Source organism: Sander lucioperca, chromosome 17 (genome assembly GCF_008315115.2).
Source record: "Sander lucioperca isolate FBNREF2018 chromosome 17, SLUC_FBN_1.2, whole genome shotgun sequence".
NCBI classification, from domain to species: Eukaryota; Metazoa; Chordata; class Actinopteri; order Perciformes; family Percidae; genus Sander; species Sander lucioperca.
In genome coordinates this window covers 16,526,974-16,550,116 of record NC_050189.1, presented here as the reverse complement: position 1 = coordinate 16,550,116, position 23,143 = coordinate 16,526,974, and the positions used below count along the sequence as shown (strand labels likewise).

At 43.6% G+C, this 23,143-nt stretch overlaps 2 protein-coding genes across 8 annotated transcripts; one reads left to right on the top strand and one right to left on the bottom strand.

Moving 5' to 3' along the window:
• Positions 1 to 1,201: 1,201 nt before the first annotated feature.
• slc25a11 (solute carrier family 25 member 11) lies at positions 1,202 to 11,899 on the bottom strand. Of its 3 annotated transcripts, none has more exons than XM_035993513.1 (10): positions 8,408 to 8,656; positions 5,410 to 5,562; positions 4,140 to 4,257; positions 3,898 to 3,986; positions 3,513 to 3,603; positions 3,178 to 3,268; positions 2,319 to 2,418; positions 2,029 to 2,080; positions 1,603 to 1,757; positions 1,202 to 1,557 (listed from the first exon to the last, which is right to left on the bottom strand). In XM_035993513.1, coding segments are annotated over exons 1-10 (915 nt in total). In that variant the 5' UTR covers positions 8,473 to 8,656; the 3' UTR covers positions 1,202 to 1,556. The 3 variants fall into 3 exon arrangements, with proteins under 3 accessions (XP_035849406.1, XP_031169627.1, XP_031169626.1); XM_031313767.1 differs by adding an exon at positions 11,889 to 11,899 and having other exon boundaries at positions 1,518 to 1,757; positions 8,408 to 8,529; XM_031313766.2 differs by having other exon boundaries at positions 1,518 to 1,757; positions 8,408 to 8,655.
• On the top strand, positions 9,739 to 22,721 carry LOC116060280 (motile sperm domain-containing protein 1-like). 5 transcript variants are annotated; one of them, XM_031313775.1, is made up of 6 exons: positions 9,739 to 9,810; positions 11,377 to 11,726; positions 12,199 to 12,274; positions 12,503 to 12,720; positions 21,199 to 21,357; positions 22,132 to 22,721. In XM_031313775.1, the coding sequence occupies exons 2-6, from the start codon at positions 11,474 to 11,476 to the stop codon at positions 22,158 to 22,160; spliced, it is 735 nt and encodes a 244-aa protein (XP_031169635.1). In that variant the 5' UTR covers positions 9,739 to 9,810; positions 11,377 to 11,473; the 3' UTR covers positions 22,161 to 22,721. The 5 variants fall into 5 exon arrangements, with proteins under 5 accessions (XP_031169635.1, XP_031169634.1, XP_031169633.1 ...); XM_031313774.1 differs by having other exon boundaries at positions 9,745 to 9,814; positions 11,380 to 11,726; XM_031313773.1 differs by having other exon boundaries at positions 9,760 to 9,909; positions 11,380 to 11,726.
• Positions 22,722 to 23,143: the final 422 nt, after the last annotated feature.

Genomic DNA, 23,143 nt, shown 5'->3' with positions numbered 1-23,143 from the left:
CTAAAGGGGACCAAAAGCTTTGCTAAAAAGAAATGTCTTAAGACCTTTTTTAAAACAGTCAGTGGATTGAGGTGCCCTCAAGGTGTCAGGGAGGGCGTTCCACATACGTGGGGCAGCAGCACAGGAGGCCCTATCTCCCATTGTCCTGAGTCTGGTTCTGGGTAAGTGGAGGAGGTTTGAGTGAGTGGAGCGGAGGGAGCGTGTTGTGTTTTGTGGGTTGATAAGTTCTTTGAGGTAGGGGGGGGCATGTCCATGGATGCATTTATGTGTGAGGAGGGAAACCTTGTACTCAATCCTGGTGGAGACGGGAAGCCAGTGGAGTGAGTGGAGAATGGGGGTAATGTAATATATATATTATTTATATTCATATTTTATATTAAAAATGTGTTTTAACAACATATTTGGGTTGTGGCTGCTTCTTTTGTTCTTTTAAGAAATAAAAAGGTTTTTAAAAGGTAGTAAACGTTTTTAAAAAAAAAAAAATAAATATAAAAATATTAAATTAACAAGTAGTATTCTGAGTAAACGTTGAAATATAATAAAATATTTTGAGTTCAGTATTTCCAGAGAAAGTCTATATTATATATTCCAAACATTGGAATAAAATGACATGATAAAAAAAAAAAATATATATATATATATATAAAGTCTAAGAATACTTCAATAATAACTCAGATTATATATATATATATATATATATATATATAAAAAGGTTTAAACTTCACAGAGGGACTCGAACACAAAGTGAGGCTCAGAAAAACATTTATTCATCTTTTCTCTCCGCTGCCACTTTGACTGGCTGTAACCATGGTTACCCAGCAATCCCGTGATGCTTTGTGTTTGTCGGAGTGGGGGAGGGGGGGGAGTCATCATCTTACAAATAAGACTTCATATTATTATTATATTTACTAACATCACTAAATGATGTTTAAATGAGATTCTTTCCTGTACAAAAAGAACTGAATGTGTGTCTGTGTGTGTGTGTGTGTGTGTGTGTGTGTGTGTGTGTGTGTGTGTGTGTGTGTCTGTGTGACTGATGGGAACAACAATCTTTTGCCATCACCAAACTCCACCAGACTCCATGTAAATAATCAGGACTTTTATCATGGTAAAACACACTTCATTCAAAGTGGACAGAAACTAAATCAAACTACCAAAAGCCGTCTTGGTTCATCGTTCCACTGTTCCAACAATCACCACTCTGGTTTGGTTGAAATAACCCTTAATTCACCCATTTACATGTGGAGATATGCTGGCTCTATACACACTAAAAGTAGTGATTATTTACATGAGTCTGGTGGAGATTGGTCATAGGGTTACATCACAGCTTGGTTCTTGTTTAATACTGGACCAGTACACCAGGACACACACACACGAGAACATAGAGTCCAACAAAGTTACCATTTAAAGGAACAGTCCAACATTTTTTCTTCTTACAGAAGAACTTGACTAAATGTGCGACTGTTTCTTCAGATCTGAGTTATGAAAAATGACGTCAGGAAGGCGATGAAGTGTGTGTGTGTGTGTGTGTGTGTGTGTGTGTGTGTGTGTGTGTGTGTGTGTGTGTTTGTGTGTGTGTGTTTGTGTGTGTGTGTGTCCCGTTAGCGGTCCAGGACGTGCGTCTTGTACAGCCGGTTCATCTGCTCCAGGAAGATGAAGGTGAGGACCGTGTGCGGCCCGAGGCGAGCGTAGTACGGCGTGAAACCTTTCCACAGAGAGAAGAAGCCTTCGTTTCTCACCACGCGCATCAGCACCTCCTACAGGACACACACAGGTTAGATATACACACACACACAGGTTAGATATACACACACACACACACAGGTTAGATATACACACACACACAGGTTAGATATACACACACACACAGGTTAGATATACACACACACACAGGTTACATATATACACACAGGTTACATATATACACACAGGTTACATATACACACACACACACACACACACACACACACACACACACACACACACACCACCCCTTTAAATAAAGTTGTGTGAGTTTGAATAACTCACCAGACCGTTCTTGTACTCAGGCTTCCCGTCGATCATCTTCATGTTCTGGATCCTAAAACACAAACAGGAAGTCAGCTCATGTCTTTACAGATCTATAAAGTTACAATATTACATCTTCATGTCGTTAAAAACAACAAAACTTAAAACAGAAAAGCAATAAAAATGTCAGAAAACTGAGAAAAAAAAAGAAAAGATTTCTGCCAATTTTCAGGTCCCATTCCTGCTGCAACATGTGTGGCTGTGTAGTATTTGGTAGCATGTAAACAGAGTAGGAACACCTGTTAACTCACCTGGTCTTAACGATGTCCACCGGCATCGATGCTGCCGTGGTAACCAGACCGCTGATCATACTGGCACAGAAGTGACACAGAATATCGTCCCCGAAATACCCTGAAAACACACAGAGATCACCTTTAAAGACACCATCACCAAACTCCACCAGACTCCATGTAAATAATCAGGACTTTTAGCGTGTATAGAGCCAGCATATTTTCACCAGACTCCATGTAAATAATCAGGACTTTTAGTGTGTATAGAGCCAGCATATTTCCACCAGACTCCATGTAAATAATCAGGACTTTTAGTGTGTATAGAGCCAGCATATTTCCACCAGACTCCATGTAAATAATCAGGACTTTTAGCGTGTATAGAGCCAGCATATTTCCACCAGACTCCATGTAAATAATCAGGACTTTTAGCGTGTATAGAGCCAGCATATCTCCACTAGACTCCATGTAAATAATCAGGACTTTTAGCGTGTATAGAGCCAGCATATCTCCACCAGACTCCATGTAAATAATCAGGACTTTTAGCGTGTATAGAGCCAGCATATTTCCACCAGACTCCATGTAAATAATCAGGACTTTTAGCGTGTATAGAGCCAGCATATCTCCACTAGACTCCATGTAAATAATCAGGACTTTTAGCGTGTATAGAGCCAGCATATTTCCACATGTAAATGGGTGAATTAAGGGTTTATTTTCACCAAACCAGAGTGGTGATTGTTGGAACAGTGGAAAGATGAACCAAGATGGCTTTTGGTAGTTTGATTTAGTTTCTGTCCACTTTGAATGAAGTGATTATTTACATGGAGTCTGGTGGGTAAATAAAGTGTATACAGTGTATACTGTATGAGGGTATAATGGTTACCTGAGTCGAGCAGCGCCTGTTTTGTCTGAGAGTAGGAGGCGAGCTGAGCGGCGTTCACCACCACAGCTCGAGCCATCGTGGGGATACAACCCTACGACACAAACACACTCATCAGCAAAACATCTGGAACATTTAGTGAATGAAATAGTTAAATGTTGAGGAGCTGAAACTATAATTTGCAAGTTATTTAAAGTCTATGAAGAAACAGAGAGGAACATGATAATGGGATGGATTGTGTCTGGATGGATGGATGGTATATTATGAGATGGATGGATGGTATATTATGGGATGGATGGATGGATGGATAGATGGATGGTATATTATGGGATGTTTACCCTCCACAGCGTGGTGACACCTTCCTCTCTGGTGATCCGAGCGAGAGCGTTAAAAACATTACTGTAACCTCTCCTCTGGTCTGCTGGGAGACTAGAGAGAGAGACAGGTAGGTAGAGAGAGAGACAGACAGGTAGGGAGAGAGACAGGTAGAGAGAGAGACAGGTAGGGAGAGAGACAGACAGGTAGGGAGAGAGAGAGAGATTATGTTAACTTTGGGTTTTATATTTATGTGTGAAACAAATTAACATAGAAGGTCTTTCTGTCTCTCTGTCTGTCTGCCTGTCTCCTTGTCTGTCTGCCTGTCTCCTTGTCTGTCTGCCTGTCTGTCCGCCTGCCTGTCTCTCTCCCTGCCTGTCTGTCTGCCTCTCTCCCTGTCTGTCTCACCGTCCGTCGGCTGTCATCCTGATCAGAGCGACCTCAGCTGGAGTCCCGACAAACGCTCCAACAGCTCCGGCTGTCATACCGATCAGAGCCTGCAGGGGGAGACACACCGTTACTATTACAGGCCTAGCTCTCACACTCAGATAACCACCGCTGGCGCGTGGATGTGCTTCTGCTCCGACTTGATTCTCTCAGAGATGTCGTTGCTCCTCTCAGCTCCAGCTTCTCTGCATATCAAATATTACCTTCAACAAGAAGTTTGGCGGCCGCCCGTCTGCTCCGGTCATCTTCTCAAACAGGATGGTGTAGATCCCCAGACGGGTCGTCGTGTAGGTCGCCTGACGCAACAGACCTGCTGACAGACTGAGACACAGAGACACACACAGAGATACACACACACACACACACACACACACACACACACACACACAGAGACACATACAGAGATACACACAGAGACACACACACACACACACACACACACACACACACACAAAGAGAGAGAGACACACACACACACACACACACACACACACACACACACACACACACACACACACACACACACACAGACATACATAGACACACACACACAGAGACAGAATATGTCAAAGACATTAAAAATAGGGAAACCAACATCCGACCGCACCTGAAGGCAGCTTTATTTCACATAAGAGAAAGAAAAGAGACGGAGCGAGAGATGAAGCGACTGAGAGCTGGTTAACGTTAGCATTAAACCATGTCCACGGACTGACCAGTCTGATAGCTGGTTACCGTTAGCGTTACATCATGTCGACGGACTGACCAGTCTGATAGCTGGTTAATGTCAGCGTTAAACCATGTCCACGGTCTGACCAGTCTGATAGCTGGTTAATGTCAGCGTTAAACCATGTCCACGGTCTGACCAGTCTGATAGCTGGTTAATGTCAGCGTTAAACCATGTCCACGGTCTGACCAGTCTGATAGCTGGTTAATGTCAGCGTTAAACCATGTCCACGGTCTGACCAGTCTGATAGCTGGTTAATGTCAGCGTTAAACCATGTCCACGGTCTGACCAGTCTGCTGGTTAACGTTAGCATTAAACCATGTCCACGGACTGACCAGTCTGATAGCTGGTTAATGTCAGCGTTAAACCATGTCCACGGTCTGACCAGTCTGCTGGTTAACGTTAGCGTTACATCATGTCCACGGACTGACCAGTCTGATAGCTTGTTACCGTTAGCATTAAACCATGTCCACGGACCCTCCAGTCTGATAGCTGGTTAACGTTAGCATTAAACCAGAGATTATATCCAGAGATATAATAGATATAATAGAGATATACTAGAGATATAATAGATATACTAGAGACATAGTAGAGATATAATAGAGATATACTAGAGATATAGTAGAGATATAATAGAGATACTAGAAATATAATAGAGATATACTAGAGATATAATAGAGATAAAGTAGAGATATAATAGAGATATACTAGAGATATAATAGAGATATACTAGAGATATAATAGAGTACCCGGTATAGATGCCTCCGACCCCCTCGTTCTTCAGGATGGAGAAGAGAGCGTGGAAGCTGGTTTTATATTCCCGAGCCTTGGTACCCTGACCGCTCAGCTGCATCCTGTTCTTCACCAGGTCCAAGGGCTGCACAAACACTGTGGCCCCCATCCTGCAGGGAGACAGGTACAGAGAGACAGACAGGTCAGAGAGAGACAGGTCAGAGAGAGACAGGTCAGAGTCTGCACAAATACTGTGGCCCCCATCCTGCAGGGAGACAGGTACAGAGAGACAGACAGGTCAGAGAGAGACAGGTCAGAGAGACAGGTCAGAGTCTGCACAAACACTGTGGCCCCCATCCTGCAGGGAGACAGGTACAGCGAGACAGACAGGTCAGAGAGACAGGTCAGAGAGAGACAGGTCAGTATCTGCACAAACACTGTGGCACCCATCCTGCAGTGAGACAGGTCAGAGAGACAGACAAGTCAGAGAGAGACAGGTCAGAGTCTCCACAAATACTGTGGCCCCCATCCTGCAGGGAGACAGGGAGAGAGAGAGAGAGACAGGTAGAGAGAGAGACAGGTCAGAGAGAGAGGTCCAAGGGCTGCACAAAAACTGTGGCCCCCATCCTGCAGGGAGACAGGTACAGAGAGACAGACAGGTCAGAGAGAGACAGGTCAGAGAGACAGGTCAGAGTCTGCACAAACACTGTGGCCCCCATCCTGCAGGGAGACAGACAGGTCAGAGAGACAGGTCAGAGAGAGACAGGTCAGTATCTGCACAAACACTGTGGCACCCATCCTGCAGTGAGACAGGTCAGAGAGACAGACAAGTCAGAGAGAGACAGGTCAGAGTCTCCACAAATACTGTGGCCCCCATCCTGCAGGGAGACAGGGAGAGAGAGAGAGACAGGTAGAGAGAGAGACAGGTCAGAGAGAGAGGTCCAAGGGCTGCACAAAAACTGTGGCCCCCATCCTGCAGAGAGACAGGTAGAGAGAGACAGACAGGTTAGAGTCTGCACAAACACTGTGGCCCCCATCCTGCAAACAGACAGGCCAGAGAGAGAGAGAGAGAGAGAGAGAGAGAAAGAGAGAGACAGATAGATAGATAGAAAGATAGATAGAAAGATAGATAGATAGATACATAGATAGACAGACAGACAGACAGACAGACAGACAGAGAGAGAGAGAGAGAGAGAGAGACAGGTCAGAGAGAGAGAGACAGGTCAGAGAGAGACAGGTGAGTATCTGCTCAGTGATACCAGTTATCAGATGTGTGGACATTGTGTAGTAATGACTCTTATCAGCCTCTGCAGGGTGAACCCTGAACTGCTCAGAGTTCAGCAGCTGTTGCTCAACGCTCCCTGAGACCTTTACAGTCTGCTAGAGGTCACGACATTTAGACACACGGAGAGAGAGTGACTGATAGGAACAACAATCTCTGACATACTGGTCCAGTATTAAGAGACAAAGAAGCTGTAATGTAAGTTAACAGGGCTCTTTACAGAGATAGACCTTTCTGTTAAAGAGTAAGATCCTTTTAGTTTAACGTGAAACAGCCCCGAAATCACCATCACCAAACCCACCAGACTCCATGTAAATTATCACTACTTCTATCATCGTAAAACACACTTCATTCAAAGTGGACAGAAACTAAATAATACTATCAAAAGCCGTCTTGGTTCATATTTCCACTGTTCCAAAAATCACCACTCTGGTTTGGTTGAAATAAACCCTTAATTCACCCATTTACATGTGGAAATATGCTGGCTCTATACACGCTAAAAGTCCTGATTATTTACATGGAGTCTGGTGGAGATATGCTGGCTCTATACACACTAAAAGTCCTGATTATTTACATGGAGTCTGGTGGAGATATGCTGGCTCTATACACGCTAAAATTCCTGATTATTTACATGGAGTCTGGTGGAAATATGCTGGCTCTATACACGCTAAAAGTCCTGATTATTTACATGGAGTCTGGTGGGGATCCTTGTGTAAATGTGTAGATCAGCACCATAAATAACCAAACATATTCTGGAGGAACTGGTTTGAGAATCATAAACATAAACATTCAAAACGGCCGATAAGTTTTTAACATAACAATGACGTCTGCGTTTACATTTGTGATGCTCCTTGACATTTCTCTCCACATCTTGTTTCTGCTAAATTTTTTTTTTTACGCTTTTTAATTTCTTTCTTTGATGATTTTTTGATGCATTTGACGTGTTTTTAAAACTTTCTTTTTTTCCTAAAAAAACCCCAGAAACCCTATTTGTATCGGGGCCATTAGCGTCAGGGTAAATTATGGTTCATTCAAGTCTTAATGTGGTATTTTTAACCTTTTTTATCAATTGAATTTAGCCCCAAATCTGTGTAACAAATAGTTTAAAAACCCCAAAAAACTTACAAGACAATTAAACAGGATTACAACAGAACATTTTTGATATTAACATGAATTTTTCTTTAAATATTACAACTTTTTTGTCTTAAAATAATACCACTATTATTGTTGAAATATTATGACTTTAATGTTTAAAATATTACGACATTCTTGTTAAAATATTCAGACTTTTTAATTGAAATGTTTAAACTTTTTTTCCTTTAAATATCACGAATTTAAAATTTACAATATTTCCACATTTTTACTTAAAATATTACTGATTGATTATTTAAAATATTTCCACTTTTTTACTTGAAATGTTACTGATTTATTACTTAAAATATTACGACTTTTTAATTCATGAGAGTGAACAGAACCAAAGTTTCAGTGACGCTAGCTGTTGTGAATGTGGAGCTAGCTGTTAGCCTGGATAGCAGCTCGCTTTTAACCCGGTCCGGCCCGGTTTCAGCGTCACAGGTCTTAAACGTTAAAGGTCTCGAGACACGGATCAATGGGGCAGACTTTGACACGACACTGGCCCTGCTGGCTACAAATCACTGCTAACTGCTAACAGCTAACGGCTAACCGCTAACTGTCATTAGCCCGTTAGCATGGGAGCTAGCAGCGGAACCTACCCGGCCAAGCCTCCGAACAGGAACTTGATGGCCTTCGGAGAGGTTTTAGGTTTAGTCTCCGCCATGTTGTCGCCGGTCGCAGAGTCCCAGGTTAGATTCCCGCCGCCTGTCTGTCTGTCCGCCTCCGAGCCGGACGGTCCACCTGCTCTCTCTGTAACCGGGTCAGCAGCAGCAGCGGCCGGGCAAGGTGACTCTCTGGAGCGGGGGGCGCGTCTGGAGACGCAGAGGACCGGCGGACCAATCAGGGAGCGAGGCTGCCTTCAGGGTCCCAGTGACAAGCGCGTTAATCTGACAACCACGTCACCACGTTGTTTACGCATTTAGAAAACAACGGGGACAGATTTAAATAAATATTTAAAAGGAATATTAAATTAAAGTATTGGAAACTGATACTGACGTCAATTGAACATTTAGTTGTCCTGATAGATATGTAGTTTTGGGGTTATTTATTTTGGAATGGTGCCTTCAGGGACCGAGTGAATCTGAGAAAAACACATTTTAAATGTCACTTGTTTAGAAAAACAAATTAGTATTAATATAGAATAATTAAAACATTAGAAACTGATAATTTTATATTTAATTGTCGAAACTGATACTGTAGTTTTTTTCTCATATTTATTTTAGAATTTATTTTTTTAAATACTTTTTTTTAAAAGCTATTTATTTAACAAATAACAACATAGAGAAGGACTCTTAAAATCTCGTCAGTGAGTGTTGAGAAAAGCTTTATTTAAGGTCAAGATAAGTCGTAGGTTTATTTTCCGACAGCACCTGAAAGCAGCACTTTAAGCTTCGGGACAAATTATTTATAAACAATAAAAATAATAAAATAAATTATTTGCAAAGTGTTTAAAATAAAAAAGACCTAATGCATAAAATTTATAAAAATTATGTTATTAAAAATATTAATTAACTCTTCTGTCAAATGGCTTATTGTTATTCATGAAAATCAACTAAAAAATAACTGTATAAACAGTATAATCAAATGTATATAACTATATAATTATAACTATTTAAATTATAATTATATGTTTCACAAATGGTTTAAATATATCATCTAATTCATGTATTTATTAATACATTGATTTAAATAAAATAAATAATAAAATTAAATATATAACTATTTAAATTATAATTATACATTCTAGAAAATGATTGTGAATGAAAACTAATGATTACCACATATTACTTAATTTTTTTATTTAATAACACATTCATTTAATTATCTATTTAAATGTATTTAATATTATTTATACATTTATTAAAATTCACTCCGATGTAAACACAGAATGTGACTGTCATCCAATAGAACGCCGCGCTCTCCTGCTCCCTTCACGCCTATTGGTTGATGAATCTAGAGGGGGCGGAGCTTGTGGAAAGCAACAGCTTGGAGTGAACGGAGGGTGAGTAGAGACTCGAACCCGCGGTTCTACTGAATAAAGTCCAGTCTGACTGCTTCTGCGGACACTTCCCGGGTCTGTGGACGTTTCCAGCAGCTAACGGTGATTTCTGCTTGGTTATTTTCGCGGTATTTTCCCGGTTATTTGCCGGGTCGGTGAGACGGAGCAGCTAGCTTTAGCTACACAACAAGTTAGCTCTGTTTCCGGGTTTATTAGTTCAGTTAAACACTAATAATACGTCCTACTGCTGATTAATGTTGGTACATAGAAAGCAGGACATTAGGCAAATACAGGCTGCTAGGAGAGAAAACTATACGGGTAATATTTTCAGTTATAGAGTAAGATCCTTTTAGTTTAACATGAAACAGACCAGCAGACTCCATGTAAATAATCAGGACTTTTATCATCGTAAAACACACTTCATTCAAAGTGGACAGAAACTAAATCAAACTATCAAAAGCCGTCTTGGTTCATCTTTCCACTGTTCCAACAATCACCACTCTGGTTTGGTTGAAATAAACCCTTAATTCACCCATTTACATGTGGAGATATGCTGGCTCTATACACGCTAAAAGTAGTGATTATTTACATGGAGTCTGGTGGAGATATGCTGGCTCTATACACGCTAAAAGTACTGATTATTTACATGGAGTCTGGTGGAGATATGCTGGCTCTATACACGCTAAAAGTCCTGATTATTTACATGGAGTCTGGTGGAGATATGCTGGCTCTATACACGCTAAAAGTACTGATTATTTACATGGAGTCTGGTGGAAATATACTGGCTCTATACACGCTAAAAGTCCTGATTATTTACATGGAGTCTGGTGGAAATATGCTGGCTCTATACACGCTAAAAGTAGTGATTATTTACATGGAGTCTGGTGGAAATATGCTGGCTCTATACACGCTAAAAGTCCCGATTATTTACATGGAGTCTGGTGGAAATATACTGGCTCTATACACGCTAAAAGTCCTGATTATTTACATGGAGTCTGGTGGAAATATGCTGGCTCTATACACGCTAAAAGTACTGATTATTTACATGGAGTCTGGTGGAAATATGCTGGCTCTATACACGCTAAAAGTAGTGATTATTTACATGGAGTCTGGTGGAAATATGCTGGCTCTATACACGCTAAAAGTCCTGATTATTTACATGGAGTCTGTTTGAAATATGCTGGCTCATACACGCTAAAAATCCTGATTATTTACATGGAGTCTGGTGGAAATATACTGGCTCTATACACGCTAAAAGTCCTGATTATTTACATGGAGTCTGGTGGAAATATACTGGCTCTATACACGCTAAAAGTCCTGATTATTTACATGGAGTCTGGTGGAGATATGCTGGCTCTATACACGCTAAAAGTCCTGATTATTTACATGGAGTCTGGTGGAGATATGCTGGCTCTATACACGCTAAAAGTACTGATTATTTACATGGAGTCTGGTGGAAATATGCTGGCTCTATACACACTAAAAGTCCTGATTATTTACATGGAGTCTGGTGGGAAAAAAGATATCTTTTAAGTGATTACTATACTGATAATATTTTCCTTTCTGCAGGAGGGGGCAGGGCCATGCTGTGACGTCACAGTGCCCAGGCGTCCAATGACAGCGCTCGGATCATGGCTGCGTGTGGGACACCACAACGAGCGGACCAATGAGGCGGAAGAACAACCATGACGTACCGGGACAGGGACAGGGACAGGGACAAGGACAGGGGGGGCGCAGCGGCGTTACCGCGGCAACGGGTGTCGGGGCGACAGGTGGCGGGGAGACAGGCGGTGTTACCGCGGCGACGCTGCCTGTCTTCCTGTTCCCCTCGGAGCTTCTCTTCTTCTCTGAACAGAGACGCTGCCACCGCAGAGTTCTCACTCTCTACAACCCTTACAGCTTCACCCTGGACTACAAGAGTCAGTACCTGTCTGTCTGACTGTCTGTCTGTCTCTCACTCTCTACAACCCTTACAGCTTCACCCTGGAGTACAAGAGTCAGTACCTGTCTGTCTGACTGTCTGTCTGTCTCTCACTCTCTGCAACCCTTACAGCTTCACCCTGGACTACAAGAGTCAGTACCTGTCTGTCTGTCTGTCTCTCACTCTCTACAACCCTTACAGCTTCACCCTGGACTGCAAGAGTCAGTACCTGTCTGTCTGACTGTCTGTCTGTCTGTCTCTCACTCTCTACAACCCTTACAGCTTCACCCTGGACTGCAAGAGTCAGTACCTGTCTGTCAGTCTCTCTGTCTGTCTCATTTTTTCTGAAATATTCCAACTTTTTTTCTATAACATTTACACAGTTTTTCTGTGTCTGTCTGTCTGTCTGTCTGTGTGTGTGTGTGTGTGTGTGTGTGTGTGTGTGTGTGTGTGTGTGTGTGTGCGTGTAGTGTTGTGCACGTCTCCGTCTCTCTACCGAGTGCTGGAGGCCGAGGGCAGCGTCCGAGCCAAGTCTTGTGTCGACCTGTAAGTACACAAATACTACAAATACTACAAATACTTTGATTCCCCAAGGATCCGTATCAGTATTCTGAAACCCATGATCAGCGGGTCTTCAAAATAAGTCTGATACATTCAGAGAAAACCAAACCCATCACATAAAGAACCTTTTCTGATCCCATTCACAAAGTAAACTAATGTAGTTACATCATATCATAGAAACAGGATGTTAAACTGACTTCCTGTTCCTGTCAGGGTGGTGCGCCACCTGGACGTGTCCCCGGCTAACTGCGGCCGCAGAGACCGGTTCCGCCTGGAGGTGAGAGGAGGAGGCCAGCGGGGGGGACGGGAGGTCTGGGCCGAGCTGAGAAGGGGGGAGGAGGGGGGAGGAGAGGGGGAGGAAGAGGAGGAGAGGAAGAGGAGGAGACCAGGAGGACAACAGCAGAGGGCGCTGCAGCTGCCGGTCCACACAGGTGGGAATCACTTTGCTTTCGCCTTTTAGTCGACTTTTAGTCGCCTTTTAGTCGCCCTTTAGTCGCCTTTTAGTCGACTTTTAGTTGCCCTTTAGTCGCCTTTTAGTTGCCCTTTAGTCGCCTTTTAGTTGCCCTTTAGTCGCCTTTTAGTCGCCTTTTAGTCGCCTTTTAGTCGCCTTTAGTCGCCTTTTAGTCGACTTTTAGTTGCCCTTTAGTCGCCTTTTAGTTGCCCTTTAGTCGCCTTTTAGTCGCCTTTTAGTCGCCTTTTAGTCGCCTTTTAGTCGCCTTTAGTCGCCTTTTAGTCGCCTTTAGTCGCCTTTTAGTTGCCCTTTAGTCGCCTTTTAGTTGCCCTTTAGTCGCCTTTTAGTTGCCCTTTAGTCGCCTTTTAGTTGCCCTTTAGTCGCCTTTTAGTTGCCCTTTAGTCGCCTTTTAGTTGCCCTTTAGTCGCCTTTTAGTTGCCTTTTAGTCGCCTTTTAGTCGCCTTTTAGTTGCCCTTTAGTCGCCTTTTAGTCGCCTTTTAGTCGCCTTTTAGTCGCCTTTTAGTTGCCCTTTAGTCGCCTTTTAGTCGCCTTTTAGTCGCCCTTTAGTCGCCTTTTAGTCGCCTTTTAGTCGCCTTTAGTCGCCTTTTAGTCGCCTTTTAGTCGCCTTTTAGTCGCCTTTTAGTTGCCCTTTAGTCGCCTTTTAGTCGCCTTTTAGTCGCCCTTTAGTCGCCTTTTAGTCGCCTTTTAGTCGCCTTTAGTCGCCTTTTAGTTGCCCTTTAGTCGCCTTTTAGTCGCCTTTTAGTCGCCTTTTAGTTGCCCTTTAGTCGCCTTTTAGTCGCCTTTTAGTCGCCCTTTAGTCGCCTTTTAGTCGCCTTTTAGTCGCCTTTAGTCGCCTTTTAGTCGCCTTTTAGTCGCCTTTTAGTCGCCTTTTAGTCGCCTTTTAGTCGCCTTTAGTCGCCTTTTAGTCGCCTTTTAGTCGCCTTTTAGTCGCCTTTTAGTCGCCTTTAGTCGCCTTTTAGTCGCCTTTTAGTCGCCTTTAGTCGCCTTTTAGTCGCCTTTTAGTCGCCTTTTAGTCGCCTTTTAGTCGCCCTTTAGTCGCCTTTTAGTCGCCTTTTAGTCGCCTTTTAGTCGCCTTTTAGTTGCCCTTTAGTCGCCTTTTAGTCGCCTTTTAGTTGCCCTTTAGTCGCCTTTTAGTCGCCTTTTAGTTGCCCTTTAGTCGCCTTTTAGTCGCCTTTTAGTCGCCTTTTAGTCGCCTTTTAGTTGCCCTTTAGTCGCCTTTTAGTCGCCTTTTAGTTGCCCTTTAGTCGCCTTTTAGTCGCCTTTAGTCGCCTTTTAGTCGCCTTTAGTCGCCTTTTAGTCGCCTTTTAGTCGCCTTTAGTCGCCTTTTAGTCGCCTTTTAGTCGCCTTTTAGTCGCCTTTTAGTTGCCTTTTAGTCGCCTTTTAGTTGCCCTTTAGTCGCCTTTTAGTCGCCTTTTAGTCGCCTTTTAGTCGCCTTTTAGTCGCCTTTAGTCGCCTTTTAGTCGCCTTTAGTCGCCTTTTAGTCGACTTTTAGTTGCCCTTCAGTCACCTGTTGGTGGCCCTTTAGTCGCCTTTTAGTCGCCTTTAGTTGCCCTTTAGTCGCCTTTAAGTCGACTTTTAGTTGCCCTTTAGTCACCTGTTGGTGGCCTTTTAGTCGCCTTTAGTCGCCTTTTAGTCGCCTTTAGTCGCCCTTTAGTCACCTGTTAGTGGCCTTTTAGTCGCCTTTTAGTCGCCTTTAGTTGCCCTTTAGTCACCTGTTAGTGGCCTTTTAGTCGCCTTTAGTCGCCTTTTAGTCACCTGTTAGTGGCCTTTTAGTCGCCTTTTAGTTGCCCTTTAGTCACCTGTTAGTGGCCTTTTAGTCGCCTTTTAGTCGCCTTTAGTTGCCCTTTAGTCACCTGTTAGTGGCCTTTTAGTCGCCTTTAGTCGCCTTTTAGTCACCTGTTAGTGGCCTTTTAGTCGCCTTTTAGTCGCCTTTTAGTCACCTGTTAGTGGCCTTTTAGTCGCCTTTTAGTCGCCTTTAGTTGCCCTTTAGTCACCTGTTAATGGCCTTTTAGTCGCCTTTAGTTGCCCTTTAGTCACCTGTTAGTGGCCTTTTAGTCGCCTTTAGTCGCCTTTTAGTCACCTGTTAGTGGCCTTTTAGTCGCCTTTAGTTGCCCTTTAGTCACCTGTTAATGGCCTTTTAGTCGCCTTTAGTTGCCCTTTAGTCACCTGTTAGTGGCCTTTTAGTCGCCTTTAGTCGCCTTTTAGTCGCCTTTTAGTCGCCTTTTAGTCGCCTTTTAGTCGCCTTTAGTCACCTGTTAGTGGCCTTTTAGTCGCCTTTAGTTGCCCTTTAGTCACCTGTTAGTGGCCTTTTAGTCGCCTTTAGTCGCCTTTTAGTCGCCTTTAGTCGCCTTTTAGTCGCCTTTAGTCGCCTTTAGTCGCCTTTTAGTCGCCTGTTAGTGGCCTTTTAGTCGCCTTTTAGTCGCCTTTTAGTCGCCTTTTAGTCGCCTTTTAGTCGCCTTTTAGTCGCCTTTTAGTCGCCTTTTAGTTGCCCTTTAGTCGCCTTTTAGTTGCCCTTTAGTCGCCTTTTAGTCGCCCTTTAGTCGCCTTTTAGTCGACTTTTAGTTGCCCTTTAGTCGCCTTTTAGTTGCCCTTTAGTCGCCTTTTAGTTGCCCTTTAGTCGCCTTTTAGTCGCCTTTTACTCGCCTTTTAGTCGCCTTTAGTCGCCTTTTACTCGCCTTTTAGTCGCCTTTTAGTCGCCTTTTAGTTGCCCTTTAGTCGCCTTTTAGTTGCCCTTTAGTCGCCTTTTAGTCGCCTTTTAGTCGCCTTTTAGTCGCCTTTAGTCGCCTTTTAGTCGACTTTTAGTTGCCCTTTAGTCGCCTTTTAGTTGCCCTTTAGTCGCCTTTTAGTTGCCCTTTAGTCGCCTTTTAGTCGCCTTTTAGTCGCCTTTTACTCGCCTTTTAGTCGCCTTTTAGTCGCCTTTTAGTTGCCCTTTAGTCGCCTTTTAGTTGCCCTTTAGTCGCCTTTTAGTCGCCTTTTAGTCGCCTTTTAGTCGCCTTTAGTCGCCTTTTAGTCGCCTTTAGTCGCCTTTTAGTCGACTTTTAGTTGCCCTTCAGTCACCTGTTGGTGGCCCTTTAGTCGCCTTTTAGTCGCCTTTAGTTGCCCTTTAGTCGCCTTTAAGTCGACTTTTAGTTGCCCTTTAGTCACCTGTTGGTGGCCTTTTAGTCGCCTTTAGTCGCCTTTTAGTCGCCTTTAGTCGCCCTTTAGTCACCTGTTAGTGGCCTTTTAGTCGCCTTTTAGTCGCCTTTAGTTGCCCTTTAGTCACCTGTTAGTGGCCTTTTAGTCGCCTTTAGTCGCCTTTTAGTCACCTGTTAGTGGCCTTTTAGTCGCCTTTTAGTTGCCCTTTAGTCGCCTTTTAGTTGCCCTTTAGTCGCCTTTTAGTCGCCTTTTAGTCGCCTTTTAGTCCCCTTTAGTCGCCTTTTAGTCGCCTTTAGTCGCCTTTTAGTCGACTTTTAGTTGCCCTTCAGTCACCTGTTGGTGGCCCTTTAGTCGCCTTTTAGTCGCCTTTAGTTGCCCTTTAGTCGCCTTTAAGTCGACTTTTAGTTGCCCTTTAGTCACCTGTTGGTGGCCTTTTAGTCGCCTTTAGTCGCCTTTTAGTCGCCTTTAGTCGCCCTTTAGTCACCTGTTAGTGGCCTTTTAGTCGCCTTTTAGTCGCCTTTAGTTGCCCTTTAGTCACCTGTTAGTGGCCTTTTAGTCGCCTTTAGTCGCCTTTTAGTCACCTGTTAGTGGCCTTTTAGTCGCCTTTTAGTCGCCTTTTAGTCACCTGTTAGTGGCCTTTTAGTCGCCTTTTAGTCGCCTTTAGTTGCCCTTTAGTCACCTGTTAATGGCCTTTTAGTCGCCTTTAGTTGCCCTTTAGTCACCTGTTAGTGGCCTTTTAGTCGCCTTTAGTCGCCTTTTAGTCGCCTTTTAGTCACCTGTTAGTGGCCTTTTAGTCGCCTTTTAGTCGCCTTTAGTTGCCCTTTAGTCACCTGTTAATGGCCTTTTAGTCGCCTTTAGTTGCCCTTTAGTCACCTGTTAGTGGCCTTTTAGTCGCCTTTTAGTCGCCTTTTAGTCGCCTTTTAGTCGCCTTTTAGTCGCCTTTTAGTCGCCTTTAGTCACCTGTTAGTGGCCTTTTAGTCGCCTTTATTTGCCCTTTAGTCACCTGTTAATGGCCTTTTAGTCGCCTTTAGTTGCCCTTTAGTCACCTGTTAGTGGCCTTTTAGTCGCCTTTAGTCGCCTTTTAGTCGCCTTTAGTCGCCTTTTAGTCGCCTTTAGTCGCCTTTTAGTCGCCTTTAGTCGCCTTTAGTCGCCTTTTAGTCGCCTGTTAGTGGCCTTTTAGTGGCCTTTTAGTCGCCTTTAGTTGCCCTTTAGTCACCTGTTAGTGGCCTTTTAGTCGCCTTTTAGTCGCCTTTTAGTCGCCTTTTAGTCGCCTTTAGTCGCCTTTTAGTCGCCTTTTAGTCGCCTTTTAGTCGCCTTTTACTCGCCTTTTAGTCGCCTTTTAGTCGCCTTTAGTCGCCTTTTAGTCGCCTTTTAGTCGCCTTTTAGTCGCCTTTTAGTCGCCTTTAGTCACCTGTTAGTGGCCTTTAGTCACCTGTTAGTGGCCTTTTAGTCGCCTTTAGTTGCCCTTTAGTCACCTGTTAGTGGCCTTTTAGTCGCCTTTTAGTTGCCTTTTAGTCGCCTTTAGTCGCCTTTTAGTCGCCTTTTAGTCGCCTTTTAGTCGCCTTTTAGTCGCCTTTTACTCGCCTTTTAGTGGCCTTTAGTCGCCTTTTAGTCGCCTTTTAGTCGCCTTTTAGTCGCCTTTTAGTCGCCTTTAGTCACCTGTTAGTGGCCTTTAGTCACCTGTTAGTGGCCTTTTAGTCGCCTTTAGTTGCCCTTTAGTCACCTGTTAGTGGCCTTTTAGTCGCCTTTAGTTGCCCTTTAGTCACCTGTTAGTGGCCTTTTAGTCGCCTTTTAGTCGCCTTTAGTCGCCTTTAGTCGCCTTTTAGTCGCCTTTTAGTCGCCTTTAGTCGCCTTTTAGTCGCCTTTAGTCGCCTTTTAGTCGACTTTTAGTTGCCCTTTAGTCACCTGTTGGTGGCCTTTTAGTCGCCTTTAGTCGCCCTTTAGTGGCCTTTAGTCACCTGTTAGTGGCCTTTTAGTGGCCTTTTAGTCGCCTTTAGTTGCCCTTTAGTCACCTGTTAGTGGCCTTTTAGTCGCCTTTTACTCGCCTTTTAGTCGCCTTTAGTCGCCTTTTAGTCGACTTTTAGTTGCCCTTTAGTCGCCTTTTAGTCGCCTTTTAGTCGCCTTTAGTCGCCTTTTAGTCGCCTTTTAGTCGCCTTTTAGTCGCCTTTTAGTCGCCTTTAGTCGCCTTTTAGTCGCCTTTAGTCGCCTTTAGTCGCCTTTTAGTCGCCTTTTAGTCGCCTTTAGTCACCTGTTAGTGGCCTTTTAGTGGCCTTTTAGTCGCCTTTAGTTGCCCTTTAGTCACCTGTTAGTGGCCTTTTAGTCGCCTTTTAGTCGCCTTTTAGTCGCCTTTTAGTCGCCTTTAGTCGCCTTTTAGTCGCCTTTTAGTCGCCTTTTACTCGCCTTTTAGTCGCCTTTTAGTCGCCTTTAGTCGCCTTTTAGTCGCCTTTAGTCGCCTTTTAGTCGCCTTTTAGTCGCCTTTTACTCGCCTTTTAGTCGCCTTTAGTCGCCTTTTAGTCGCCTTTAGTCGCCTTTTAGTCGACTTTTAGTTGCCCTTTAGTCACCTGTTGGTGGCCTTTTAGTCGCCTTTAGTCGCCCTTTAGTGGCCTTTAGTCACCTGTTAGTGGCCTTTTAGTGGCCTTTTAGTCGCCTTTAGTTGCCCTTTAGTCACCTGTTAGTGGCCTTTTAGTCGCCTTTTAGTCGCCTTTAGTTGCCCTTTAGTCACCTGTTAGTGGCCTTTTAGTCGCCTTTTAGTCGCCTTTAGTCACCTGTTAGTGGCCTTTTAGTCGCCTTTAGTTGCCCTTTAGTCACCTGTTAGTGGCCTTTTAGTCGCCTTTAGTGGCCTTTTAGTCGCCTTTAGTCGCCTTTAGTCGCCTTTTAGTCGCCTTTAGTCGCCTTTAGTCGCCTTTAGTCGCCTTTAGTCACCTGTTAGTGGCCTTTTAGTCGCCTTTAGTCGCCTTTAGTCGCCTTTTAGTCGCCTTTTAGTCGCCTTTAGTCGCCTTTAGTCACCTGTTAGTGGCCTTTTAGTGGCCTTTTAGTCGCCTTTAGTTGCCCTTTAGTCACCTGTTAGTCGCCTTTTAGTCGCCTTTAGTCACCTGTTAGTGGCCTTTTAGTCGCCTTTAGTTGCCCTTTAGTCACCTGTTAGTGGCCTTTTAGTCGCCTTTAGTTGCCCTTTAGTCACCTGTTAGTGGCCTTTTAGTCGCCTTTTAGTCGCCTTTAGTCGCCTTTTAGTCGCCTTTTAGTCGCCTTTAGTCGCCTTTAGTCGCCTTTTAGTCGCCTTTTAGTCGCCCTTTAGTCGCCTTTTAGGCGCCCTTTAGTCGCCTTTTAGTCGCCCTTTAGTCGCCTGTTAGTGGCCTTTAGTCACCTGTTAGTGGCCTTTTAGTGGCCTTTTAGTCGCCTTTAGTTGCCCTTTAGTCACCTGTTAGTGGCCTTTTAGTCGCCTTTAGTTGCCCTTTAGTCACCTGTTAGTGGCCTTTTAGTCGCCTTTAGTGGCCTTTTAGTCGCCTTTAGTCGCCTTTTAGTCGCCTTTAGTCGCCTTTAGTCGCCTTTAGTCGCCTTTTAGTCGCCTTTAGTCGCCTTTTAGTCGCCTTTAGTCGCCTTTTAGTCGCCTTTAGTCGCCTTTAGTCGCCTTTTAGTCGCCTTTAGTCGCCTTTAGTCGCCCTTTAGTGGCCTTTAGTCACCTGTTAGTGGCCTTTTAGTGGCCTTTTAGTCGCCTTTAGTCACCTGTTAGTCGCCTTTTAGTCGCCTTTAGTCACCTGTTAGTGGCCTTTTAGTCGCCTTTAGTTGCCCTTTAGTCACCTGTTAGTGGCCTTTTAGTCGCCTTTAGTTGCCCTTTAGTCACCTGTTAGTGGCCTTTTAGTCGCCTTTTAGTCGCCTTTAGTCGCCTTTTAGTCGCCTTTTAGTCGCCTTTAGTCGCCTTTTAGTCGCCTTTTAGTCGCCCTTTAGTCGCCTTTTAGGCGCCCTTTAGTCGCCTTTTAGTTGCCCTTTAGTCGCCTGTTAGTGGCCTTTTAGTGGCCTTTTAGTCGCCTTTAGTCGCCTTTTAGTCGCCTTTAGTCGCCTTTAGTCACCTGTTAGTGGCCTTTTAGTGGCCTTTTAGTCGCCTTTAGTCGCCTTTAGTCGCCTTTTAGTCGCCTTTTAGTCGCCTTTAGTTGCCCTTTAGTCGCCTTTTAGTCGCCCCTTTAGTTGCCCTTTAGTCACCTGTTAGTGGCCTTTTAGTCGCCTTTTAGTCGCCCCTTTAGTTGCCCTTTAGTCACCTGTTAGTGGCCTTTTAGTCACCTGTTAGTTGCCCTTTAGTCGCCTTTTAGTCGCCTTTTAGTCGCCTTTAGTCGCCTTTTAGTCACCTGTTAGTGGCCTTTTAGTTGCCCTTTAGTCACCTGTTAGTGGCCTTTTAGTCGCCTTTTAGTCACCTGTTAGTGGCCTTTTAGTTGCCCTTTAGTCACCTGTTAGTGGCCTTTTAGTCGCCTTTTAGTCGCCCCTTTAGTTGCCCTTTAGTCACCTGTTAGTGGCCTTTTAGTCGCCCTTTTAGTTGCCCTTTAGTCACCTGTTAGTGGCCTTTTAGTCGCCCTTTAGTTGCCCTTTAGTCACCTGTTAGTGGCCTTTTAGTCGCCCTTTTAGTTGCCCTTTTAGTTGCCCTTTAGTCACCTGTTAGTGGCCTTTTAGTGGCCTTTTAGTAGCCTTTTAGTCGCCTTTTAGTTGCCCTTTAGCCACCTGTTAGTGGCCTTTTAGTCGCCTTTTAGTTGCCCTTTAGTCACCTGTTAGTGGCCTTTTAGTCGCCTTTTAGTTGCCCTTTAGTCACCTGTTAGTGGCCTTTTAGTCGCCTTTTAGTTGCCCTTTAGCCACCTGTTAGTGGCCTTTTAGTCGCCTTTTAGTTGCCCTTTAGTCACCTGTTAGTGGCCTTTTAGTCGCCTTTTAGTTGCCCTTTAGTCACCTGTTAGTGGCCATTTAGTCGCCCTTTTAGTTGCCCTTTAGTCACCTGTTAGTGGCATTTTAGTCGCCCTTTTAGTCGCCCTTTTTTTCGCCCTTTTTTCGCCTTTTTGTTGCCTTTTAGTGGCCCAAAAAAAGGTGGAAACAACTCACTCTCTGATCAGCTCTGAGCTGTTTGTATTTGTTATTCTGTGTTTTTATTTATTCCACCTTTTTTGAAATATCTTAATGTTTTTGTGTGTGTGTGTGTCTGTCTGTCTGTCTGTCTGTCTGTCTGTCTGAGCCTGTGTGTGTGTGTGTGTGTGTGTGTGTGTGTGTGTGTGTGTGTGTGTGTGTGTGTGTGTGTGTGTGTGTGTGTGTGTGTGTGTGTGTGTGTGTGTAGCTGTGCGTCCCAGTGTGTCTCAGTGGCTGCTGTGTGTGCTGCTGGCCCTGCTGTGTGTCGCAGTGTTGATGCTCCCCCTCCACACTGACAGCGGCTCAATGGTTCCACGCTGCCTGCACGTCTCCACCAATCAGAAGCTGGCCTGTGCCTACACACTAGGTAACACGTACACACACGCACACACATACACAGACACACACACACAAACAGCAGCGTTGCTGAAATGGTGTGAGTTAGTTTTCAGGATCATTGGTGTTCACCGGCGCCGGTGTAGAGCTGTAGGCTCCTCATAAATATGATGACTTCCAGCGCTATTTAAAGTTCAGAATTCGCTGTTTTTTAATTTCAATAAACAGATAAAAAGTATGCTGAAATAACAACATCATGATGCAGATTTAGTAAAAAGTCTAAATTGAAACTTTATTAGGTCTGTTGTAAGATGACAAGAAAACAAGTTTTAAAACCCTGATTTAGTGGATGGAGTCTGGTTCTATCAGGGCTGGGTTAACATTGGACTGCTCCAGAGACACAACTGTCTGTCTCTCTTTCTGTGTGTGTGTGTGTGTGTGTGTGTGTGTGTGTGTGTGTGTGTGTGTGTGTGTGTGTGTGTGTGTGTGTGTGTGTGTGTGTGTGTGTGTGTGTGTGTGTGTGTGTGTGTGTGTGTGTGTGTGTGTGTGTGTGTGTGTGTGTGTGTGTGTGTGTGTCTGTCTGTCTGTCTGTCTGTCTGTCTGTCTGTCTGTCTGTCTGTCTGTCTGTCTGTCTGTCTGTCTGTCTGTCTGTCTGTCTGTCTGTCTGTCTGTCTGTCTGTCTGTCTGTCTGTCTGTCTGTCTGTCTGTCTGTCTGTCTGTCTGTCTGTCTGTCTGTCTGTCTGTCTGTCTGTCTGTCTGTCTGTCTGTCTGTGTGTTCAGTATGATAACTGTCTGTCTCTCTCAGGTCTTCTCACCATGGTGTTTCTACGGTGACAACACGCTGCCTCCGCTGTTTTGATGGACAGCCTCATGACCTCTGACACACACACACACACACACACACACACACCCAAATGGAGCGCTGCAGCGGGGGAGAAAACTTTATTTAAACTGGACCAGAGCCAGTCCAAGCTGTGGCTCGGGGCCCTGAAGAGGTCTTCATCATTGACATTACAGGTCATTTAGGCTTGTGTCATATCCACTGCTCCACCGTTCATCAGCTAGGAATCAATAAAGTTTCTCTGGAAGGTAGACAGCGTGCAGCGGGAGGAGTTGGAGCTTTCTAATAAATGTGGTACGGGTTTTAAAAAGTTTCAATATTTTGGGGAAAAATGTGAAATATTAAAAGACAAACAATCTTAATATTTTGTTTTAAAAACTGTGAAAATAAAGGTTTTTGTTTGTTTGAATAACTTTATTGACATTCTTACATCAGAGTTAAACAGGAGAAGAATATTATAAACGTAATAATGTTCATGAATATTTATTCCACAATCTTTTCTTTTTGGCAGTAATCAGCTGCCGTATTTCCAAAATAAAATACCTTCCTGTGAATCTTGTTGTTTTTATTCTTTTATTTAATTGTTTTGTTTTTACATGTTTGAAATAATAAATCATTCATTCATTCATTCACTCCAGACTCATTTAGAATAAATTAATCTATAAACTCCCTTTTTATCTTAAAATATTTTGTAATATTTCATCTTTTTAATTGAAAATATTCAGACTTTTATTCTGAAACATCCTGAAACTTTCTTCTTTGTTAAATCCAGACTAATTTTAAATAATTTCATAATAAAAGTCTCTCTCTTTCTAACCTGATCATGATTTAGTGAATACACTTTAAAACATGAACTTGTGAGATACATATTTATATATACTTATATATATTTATAAATATTTATATATATATATATGTATTAATATAAGAATAAATACTTCTGATGGATAGAGAATCTGTCTCCATGGCGATGAAA

What these genes read in the sequence shown, in the direction of transcription:
- slc25a11 (XM_031313767.1), bottom strand. Translation starts at nt 8,472, where the DNA reads ATGGCGGAGACTAAACCTAAAACCTCTCCGAAGGCCATCAAGTTCCTG. An exon ending in GTCGGAGGCATCTATACCGG is followed by an intron (nt 4,258 to 5,409) that starts GTACTCTATTAT and finishes TCTGTGTCTCAG; the next exon opens with TCTGTCAGCAGGTCTGTTGC. An exon ending in ACAGGCGCTGCTCGACTCAG is followed by an intron (nt 2,419 to 3,177) that starts GTAACCATTATA and finishes GTGTGTTTTCAG; the next exon opens with GGTATTTCGGGGACGATATT.
- LOC116060280 (XM_031313775.1), top strand. Translation starts at nt 11,474, where the DNA reads ATGAGGCGGAAGAACAACCATGACGTACCGGGACAGGGACAGGGACAG. An exon ending in CTTCACCCTGGACTACAAGA is followed by an intron (nt 11,727 to 12,198) that starts GTCAGTACCTGT and finishes GTGTGCGTGTAG; the next exon opens with TGTTGTGCACGTCTCCGTCT. An exon ending in GGCCTGTGCCTACACACTAG is followed by an intron (nt 21,358 to 22,131) that starts GTAACACGTACA and finishes TGTCTCTCTCAG; the next exon opens with GTCTTCTCACCATGGTGTTT.